Source organism: Dama dama, chromosome 1, assembly GCF_033118175.1.
Source record: "Dama dama isolate Ldn47 chromosome 1, ASM3311817v1, whole genome shotgun sequence".
Classification (NCBI taxonomy): Eukaryota; Metazoa; Chordata; class Mammalia; order Artiodactyla; family Cervidae; genus Dama; species Dama dama.
The window spans coordinates 57,123,279-57,132,649 of record NC_083681.1 but is presented as its reverse complement, the minus strand read 5'-3'; the positions used below and the strand labels follow the sequence as shown (position 1 = coordinate 57,132,649).

Below are 9,371 nucleotides of genomic sequence, written 5' to 3'. Positions count from 1 at the left end.
TTCTCAGTCCCAGTAATGAAAAGGCACTGTAAGAAACAAGAACACAGGTTTTGATTATGTTCAAGCACCAACACTAGTGGCTCTTTGCCTCATAGTTCCAGAGTTGTTACAACATAATGCAATACTTGGTCATGAATTGAATGATTCTGAGGCATCCAGGAAAGCGCATAATTTGTTTAAAACATTTTAGATTCCCATAGTAAGAGGTTAGACTGGGAAAGTTTTGGAGCTTATATGACATAAGTTACCACTGGCCATTTTCTCTTGTCTGATCCTGCGCTAGAAGTCTTGAGAATTAATAAGATGATATAACTGGGAAACAGATTACAGAATTTCCCTATTTTACAGAGGAGTGAGTAAGGACTTGGAAAGGCCAAACAGCTTATTTAGGTGATGTTGTGTGTTAGTCGCTCAGTTGTGGCCAACTCTCTGTGACACTATAGACTGTAGCCCACCAGGCTCCTCTATCCTGGGATTTCCCAGGCAAGAATATGGGAGTGGGTAGCTATTTCCTTCTCCAAGGAAACTTACTGAGGGAAACCTAGCAAATAAGAGAAAAACCACGGATTCAAATCCAGGTCCTTTCATGCTGAAACTTGTTTTCCTACTATGTTTCCGTAATATGGGGTGATGTTTGTTGGGAACAGCTTCTCAAGTTTACTGCCTTATGAAGCCCTAAAGTGACCCAGGGTGATGCTGTTTTGCATCAATCAATTAATTTATTAATTCCAAAGATCCTCACCTAAAAGGTTTTAACCAGCCATGACACTATTGAATAATTAGGTAAGAGAATGAAAACTCAAGCCATTTTTCCTCCATCAATTTCATCACTCATTTAAATTGCTTGTTTTCTTCCATTTTCATTATTTTTACTGAAAATTTTAACAAAGTTTACATTCTATTTAAATAGTTTTAACCATATCATATTTTATTAACTATAAATCGCCCTCGGTTACTATTATTTCTACTGTATATAATTCTTTGGTGTCAATTTTTGCAGATCTAAATGTCATCAAAGATTTTGTATCACTCCTTGGTCAATGACAAATCTTGTGTGCTGTTTTAGCCACTGTCTGTTTTCATTGTGTGATATTTCTACTAGCAATATGCATTATGACCTGGACAAAGCCCGTTTATTAGCATGAATAAAGCAACTAGCTTCAGTGTCTATTACCTCTCCCTTACTACCTTCATCCCCACCCTCAGTCCCTGAGAGGAGAGTGCTCCTTTCTAAGTCCCACAAATTTTTTTCATTCTTCATAGCATACATATCACATGATATTTTAAAGGTATGACTCTTCACTAGGAAAGAGTAAGGACTGCAGGGCTTTTATTTTTTATATCTCCAGTGCTTACAGACCCCAGTACACTAGATGCTTCAGAGAGGCTCTGTATAAGCAAGGACTTATACATATATATGTTTATATATATTCACCTGAATAAGCAAGTTCCTGTAAGATGCCAGGAAGACGAGGTGATGCTAGGCAGACGAGGTACGACCAAAAACAATGAGAAACTGTACCAGAAGTGTATCTTTAGATACACTTGTAAACTTGGATACATTTCGCCCCCCACCCCTTTTCCTAAAATACAGCCGTGTGTGGCCATGTGCTGAGAGAAATCGTGACCGATCCCTGTAACCCTGACCTTGTAATGATATGGGGGTAGTTTTGGCTTCTGCCACTTTCCCCTTTAAAGAATCTGCCTTATTCAGTAACAGCACATTTTCTGTACCAAACGAACCACAGCAAACAACGGACGGGCCCTCCTGGCTGTGAGCCGGGAGGGGGGACCTCGTCTGCGAGCGAGAGCCGAGCGCGAGGTTAATTCACAAGCAGCAGCGCAGATCCAGGCTGGGAAGGAGGGAGGGCACCCAAAAGACTGCCGGGAGCAGGAAGCCACTCTCTGAAGGCCGGGACAAAGCCCAGGAGGCCTCCACGCGTCGCCATGGCAACGCGAAGTCCGCGCCCTCCCGGATTGGCCGCGCCGGCGCGCGCAAGGCCTTCTGGGAGAGCACGTCCCGGCCGCCGCTCCGCCGGTTTGAACTTGGCGGGCCAGATGTGGGCCGCAGGGCGGTGGGGGCTTGCTTCTCCCCTTCTCGAACCCCGTTTCATGGCCGACTGCAGGTCCGGGTCTCGGCCCTCCTCGGGCTTCTCTGTTCTCATGGCAGGCCCCCGGGGGCCGGGCCTAGAGGCGGTGGAGGTATGCTCGCTGTCGCCACCGCTGAGCTGCAGCAATTCCACCCTATCGCTGTTGTCTCCCCTCGGCCACCAGAGCTTCCCGTTTGACCACGACGATGGTGACGGGGAGGAGGAGGAAGATGTGGACGAAGATGCTTATGACTCAGAGGCCAAGGTGGAGAGCCTGAGAGGAGTGGAGTTACAGGGGTGCACCAGGTAAATCCGAGATACAGGCCCCTCAAGATTCCTTAGACCCCACTAAGTACCTTCGTCTGGCGACCAGATACCCTCCTGTCTTCCCTCTCAAAAGGCAGCGCGGGCACTTGCAGCCGCAGGTGCTGCTCCTTTTGGCCCAGAGTCTTGGGCCGGTTCTTACTCATGACTACAGATTTTTCCATCGTTCTTAGTCCCTTTTCCTGAGTGTGTGATGGTTGCTACAATCTTCCTCCCCAGAGAAATACACCTAAACACACAAGCAGCGAGCATTAAACACACGAAATTGGTACAGTTTCAGGCATTTTATGAAGACTCAAAAGTCAAAGTGGGGACACTAGAACTCTTTTTCAAATCTTTAACACCCACATGTGGTTTACTGCATCTTAGTAGTACCTGTAGCGAGTATGAAAAAAGTCTGGTTGTCAGTGAAGTAGGTTGTAGTAAGCAGTATACTTTTTATGTCATAGATTAAAAGCTGAAGCTTTGAGGTTAGCAATGACTTCAGCATACAGAGACAATGTCAGGGCTGCTCTTAACAGTTACTAAGAGTAGAAGCCATTGAATGCTAGAATCAAAGGGATTATTAAAGTCATCTTAATTTATTTCTACAGTTCTTTCAGCAAACATTTAGTTTGTGCCATACATGCTTAGTCGCTCAGTCGTCTCCCACTCTTTGCGACCCCATGGACTGTAGCCCACCAGGCTCCTCTACCCATGGGGATTCTCCAGGCAAGAATCCTGGAGTGGGTTGCCATGCTCTCATCCAGGAGATCTTCCCAGGGATCGAACCCAGGTCTTCCACATTGCAGGCAGATTCTTTAGTATGTGAGCCACCAGGTAAGGGCCTATAAATAAGACAGGCGTGGTCTCTACTCTCTTGGAATTAAAGCCTAGGTCAAGCCATTCATTTTACAGATAACAAAACTGTGGCTCAGAAGACAAATAAAAAGTCTAATTCGAAGGCTTCCACCTAGTCATTAGAGGAGCTGGGCCTAATACCAGGGTATACTGATCATGTTTTCTCTTGCCTATGCTACATGCCTATTGTTGGGAAGAAATACGAGCAAAGGGCCTATCCTTTCAGGAATATCTTTTTCTGAGAGAGGCTTGGTGATGCAGGTGCATTTGGAGGTAGACTCATTATGTCAACTTCAGAAAGCATTTACAAGGTTCTGATTGTCAGGCTGCACAAGGCACTATACAGGAGATCTAAGAAACACAGACCAGAGAACCCATGCTTTATGTGTAGGCAACCATTTAGCCTCTGTTGCTGTAAGGCATGCATGCCTGGGGTGAGTAAATTGAATATGAAGCCATATGAAATGACTCACGTACACAGTTGTAACAGTGAGTCTCTTAAGAAGGAGAGTAATAGTAAGTACATTGGTAGGAATGGAGATCAGTAACAGTAAGCAAGCAAGCCACTTGTCCACACAGTTTGTAGCAACAAGAAACAGTTTCAAAAGAGTCCTTTTTCATGTGGGCCTTTGTACAGATTCTTCAGGACTGAGTTGGTCCCAGTAATTTTTACGAAGACATTTATTATTTATTTGGCTGCCCTGGGTCTTTGTTGTGGCACAAAGGATCTTTGATCTTAGTTGCAGCATGTGGGATATAGTTCCCTGACCAGAGATTGAACCTGGGTGCCCTACATTGGGAGTATAGTTTTAGCCCCTGGACCAACAGGGAATTCCTGGTCCCAATGATTTTTAAAATATATTTTAAGGTTTTGGAAAATAACTCCTGAGCTTAATCAGCAGGACTAAGCTATGTAGACAGTTGAGCAACCCAGGGAATGATGGCTATCCAGAGGCCATCCACAACTCTGCTGCTGAGACCTTGCATTAGCTTTCGAGAGCCAAAGCCCTGACCAAATGGAGCTCACCACGGGAGGAGCTAGTTGTATTTTTTTTTCTTTTTTTTTTTTTTTTGAGCTAGTTGTATTTATGTGAAACCTCAGCCAAAGCCCAAATGAACTGGTAACACCCCAGGGCTCTAGCTGCCTTCCTTATCATAGTTCATCCCCTCTGATTCAAAGCAATAGGTAGGACGTGGTCTGGAAAAAATGCAGGCATTGTCAGGCCTGTGTGTGGGAAGTGTCAGATGCCTGTGAGGTGTTCACTAAACACCTACTGAAGGAGTGTTTATTTCCCACTTCCTAGAGAACAGATAGATGTGGTGATTGTTCTCAAATACTTCAGAAAATCAATCACCTCTTTTCAGGAAAGAGAAGTGTTTAGAACATTTCCTTATTCCACCTCTCTACCTCTTACCTTTGGTTGGGGCCCTGATAGTTGGGGCTTCCTGAGAAATCTGTATGCAGGTCAAGAAGCAACAGTTAGAACTGGACATGGACCAACAGACTAGTTCCAAATAGGGAAAGGAGTATGGCAAGGCTGTATATTGTCACCCTACTTATTTAACTTATATGCAGAGTGCATCATGAGAAACGCTGGGCTGGAAGCAGCACAAGCTGGAATCAAGATTGCTGGTAGAAATATCAATAACCTCAAATATGCAGATGACACCACCTTATGGCAGAAAGGGAAGAAAAGCTAAAGCGCCTCTTGAAAGTGAAAGAGGAGAGTGAAAAGGCTGGCTTAAAACTCAACATTCAGAAAACTAAGATCATGGCATCTGGTCCCATCACTTCATAGCAAATAGATGGGAAAACAATGAAAACAGTGACAGACTTTATTTTCTTGGGCTCCAAAATCACTGCAGATGGTGACTGCAGCCATGAAATTAAAAGATGTTTGCTCCTTGGAAGAAAAGCTATGACCAACCTAGACAGCATCTTAAAAAGCAGAGACATTACTTTACCAGCAAAGGTCCATCTAGTCAAAGCTATGGTTTTTTCCAGTAGTCATGTATGGATGTGAGAATTGGACTATAAAGAAAGCTGAACGCCAAAGAGTTGATGCTTTTGAACTGTGGTGTTGGAAAAGACTCTTGACAGACCCTTGACTGCAAGGAGATCCAACCAGTCCATCCTAAAGAAAATCAGTCCTGAATTTCTTGATGACGCTGATGCTGATGCTGAAACTCCTGGCCACCTGATTGGAAGAACTGACTCATTGGAAAAGACCCTGATGCTGGGAAAGAATGAAGGCGGAAGGAGAAGGGGATTAGAGAGGATGAGATGGTTGGATGGCATCACCGACTCAATGGACATGAGTTTGAGCAAGTTCTGGTTGTTGGTGGTGGACAGGGAAGCCAGGCGTGCTGCAGTCCATGGGGTCACAAGGAGTCGGACACGACTGAGCAACTGAACTGAATTGTATAGGTGTGGGAGGGAGCGGTACCAAATGTGGTTAGGGAGCAGGAGTCAAAGATCTGTGTTTCCAGCTTGGCTAACTGGGTGAGTGTTGATACTCTTCTCTGAGGTAGAATTATAGGAGGAGGGTAGTGAGTGAGTGGTAAATGACTAGATTTGTTTTGTATTGATTGAGTTTGATATTTAAGTGAAGCCATCTATCCAGTGGTAGAAAATACAAGTTTGGAGCTCAGGAGTAAGATCTAGCCTGAAATGCCTTTGAGTGGGCCTCATCAGCACCTTCATGACCAGGGAAGCTATGGGAGGATGAGGTAGTGTTCTGCCAGACAGATATAGGATGTAAACAACATACCAACAATGTTCCTTTCCCACTAGAACACAAATTCCCTAATTGCATGAATGAATGGAAAAATAGGGGAAAAAACCACCACCAACAACAAGTAAATGGAAGTTACAAGGCAGAAAAAGCTGAGCATGCCGTAGGGGAAGCAGTTGGTTGCCTGAAGCAGGAATGTTAAAGAGACAAAGAGGGGCTAAATCTATAATAACCCAGTCTTTCTCTAGCTGCCTCATGTCCTGTACAACCTTTCTATCCATGGGCACTAATGGTTCAACTTTTCCTATGGGAGCCTTGTACCTGGCCAAGGCCTTGTGTTCTTTATGTATATATGTACTCACAAGTACTTCCCTTTCCCTTTGCTGTTGAGCTTGAGTGAATGGTTCCTTTCCCATGTACCCAGAAGAGAGAGACTGACAACTCTGGGGAAGTTGTGGCCACTTTGTCTGAGAACTGGCAAAATGGAGTCCACCAAACCATTAAAGAACACAAGGCCGTATATTTTATGTACCTTTTTATTTCAAAACAACTTCAAGCTTACAGAAAAATCGAGGGTGTAAAGAACTCTGTCCACCCTTCACACCAAAACCGTAATTGTTAACCACATTGGCATTACCGTCCTCACTGTGTAGATATGTATTCTTTCCTTGTGAACTACTTAAGGGAGGAAAAGGGAGAAGTCTGCACCAGGATTTGGTTAGGATCATGTGTTGTAATTAGTTGTCCAGGCATAAGATGTTTTAGAATGAAAAAAATTACTGTAATTAAGGCAAGTGGACGGAGTGTGATTTTAGAAGACGAGAGAGTTCAGAGGCTGTCTAAAGGATAAACTAATTTAAACAATGGGCTCTTTTGTTCTTAGTTTCTTAAGTGTACATTTACATATAAAAATCACAGTATTGTCAGTGTATCATGGAATTCTACTTTTATTGTGCAGCTAAATCATTTTGACTGCTAAGTAAAAGAGCTTTGAGTGCAAGGTCTATAGTATCCTCTCTTTTGTAATAGTACGGTTGGATCCGAAGATAACCAAGAAGAACAGAAGCAGGTGCACTTACCAGAAGGCAGCCTGACACCGTGGGAAGTGTGGTTTGTTGGCAAAGAAAAAGTAGAACGTGACCGTCTGCAACAGAAGGCTCTAGAGGTAAAACTAGACAGTCTTCTTTCTACTTAATCCACAAGCTCACAAAGTTGAGCTGTTGTCAAAATCAGAATGTTATTATCAGGATGTTATTATCCCTCACCACAAAGTTTTAGCATATTTTGGTATCAGTTTGCTATATCCATGTTTATAGCTTACTGGGGAAATGATACGTGTTGCAGATTATAAGAACATTTGGAAAATACAGCTAAGCATAATTTGGAAAATTAAAATCAACCTCGTTCCCTGAAAACAACTAATGTTAGTAGTATGGCGTGTAGCCTTCCAGATTTTCTTCTCTGTAAATTTTTTTAAAACATACGTGCAAATGTATATTCGTACAGAGAGTTACCATATGTATGTTTAACTAAGGTACAGTCAGCCTCATATATTAGGTAAAATTTTTAAGAGAGGAGAGAAATAAAAACTGAGGTAGAGGCAGGAAGTCTACCCTATACGATTCAGAGCTTGTGCCCCAGAGTGATTTGTGCTGGGAGAAGGAAGTGTGAGGGGCTTTCAGGTTTTCTTAGTTTCTCTTTACCTCCCTGCCTCGCTTCTGGACATTTTTCTATTTTTAATTCTCTCTGAACTCTCCCTCTCCAAACTCAAAAAAATACATTTTCACATGAATCCGTCATTCTTTCAACTCTTACTATTTGCTCTTTAGAACCTAGCAGCCAAATAGATTTGGGTAGTTTGAAATCCTCCAGTATCTGGGTTATCTGAATTCTCTCTGTCCAAACACAGAAACCAGGTAGATGCGCATGGTGAGGGATATATCTTGTTTTTAATAAATAGAATCACTCTTTTGTAACCTGTTTTTTTTCTGCCTATTACATTATTAATATGTTTCTATATCATTAAATATTTTCATATCATTTTAAAATGGCTGATTATTAAAATATATTTAAAATGTATCATATGTATAATAGAACATAATTAACCTGTTCACTATTGTTGTGTGTTTAAGTTTAGTCTCATCTGTTAGGGGCGCCCGGGTGGCTCATCCACCTGCCAATGCAGGAGACATGGGTTCGATTCCTAGGTTGGGAAGATCCCCTAGAGAAGGAAATGGCAATACCCACTCCAGAATTATTGCCTGGGAAATCCCATGGACAAAAGAACCTGGTGGGCTACGGCCCATGGGGGTCACAAAATAAAAACACAGTGATAAAAACAACAACTAACCTATTAGTATCCCTATTGCTGTAAAAATCCTTGGAATTAAAGCTTTGCCCTCCATGATCTTTTTGGAGTAAATTTTCCATTTCAGTTTTGAAACTAGTTCTTTCTGTGATGGCTTTCTAGCCAGGCTCTTGACATGATTCAGATAATTGTAGAAACCAATACATTCTGCTTTTTCCCTACTGCAGTATACTCTGTATTCTAAATATAAATTTATTCCTGGAAAAGCACACTGTAGTGCTTGTTTCTACTTAGAAGGGCTAGGACTTGAGAAAAACCTAATGGTTTGATGTCAGATAGGCTTATTTAAACTTTTACACTTCAATTTCCTCATCTTTACAGTAAAGATAAAATAATACTACCCAGTCACAGTTTTTTAGAGGATTAAATGAGACAAAGTGTAAGGATAGCTAGTGATTTTATTGGTGGTGTTATTGATATCATTGCTAGTCACAGTCTTTTTTTCCATCTTTTAAATTGAAATATAGTTGATTTACAGTGTTGTGTTAGTTTCAGATATATTATAGCAAGCTGATTCAGTTTATAGATATATGCATGCATGTGTGCTCAGTTGCTCAGTGGTATTTGACTCTTTGTGACCCCATGGGCTGTAACATGCCAGGCCCTTCTGTCCACGGGATTTTTCAGGCAAGAATACTGGAGTTGCCATTTCCTCCTGCAGGGGATCTTCCTGACCCAGGGATCAAACCCATGTCTCCTGCGTCTCCTGCATTGGCAGGCGGATTCTTCACCACTGAGCCACCTGGGAAGCCTCTCTTTACACACACACACACACACACACACACACACACACACACACACACACACACACACACACATATACATTGAAGCCTCTCTTTACACACACACACACACACACACATACATTTTTAGATTCTTTTCTGTTTTCAGTTCAGTCGCTCAGTCGTGTCCGACTCTGTGTAACCCCATGGACTGCAGCATGCCAGACTTCCCTGTCCATCACCAACTCCTGGAGCTTACTCAGACTCATGTCCATTGAGTCGGTGATGCCCT

The 9,371-nt window shown here is 42.7% G+C and overlaps 1 protein-coding gene across 1 annotated transcript in view; it reads left to right on the top strand.

Moving 5' to 3' along the window:
- Positions 1-2,017: 2,017 nt before the first annotated feature.
- CCDC34 (coiled-coil domain containing 34) overlaps positions 2,018-9,371 on the top strand; it is a 43,065-nt gene continuing 35,711 nt past the window's right edge. The window contains exons 1-2 of the mRNA XM_061151025.1: positions 2,018-2,396; positions 7,019-7,154. Of these exons, the coding sequence (XP_061007008.1) occupies positions 2,059-2,396; positions 7,019-7,154 (474 nt within the window). The 5' untranslated portion in view covers positions 2,018-2,058. The remainder of the gene's footprint in view (positions 2,397-7,018; positions 7,155-9,371) is intronic.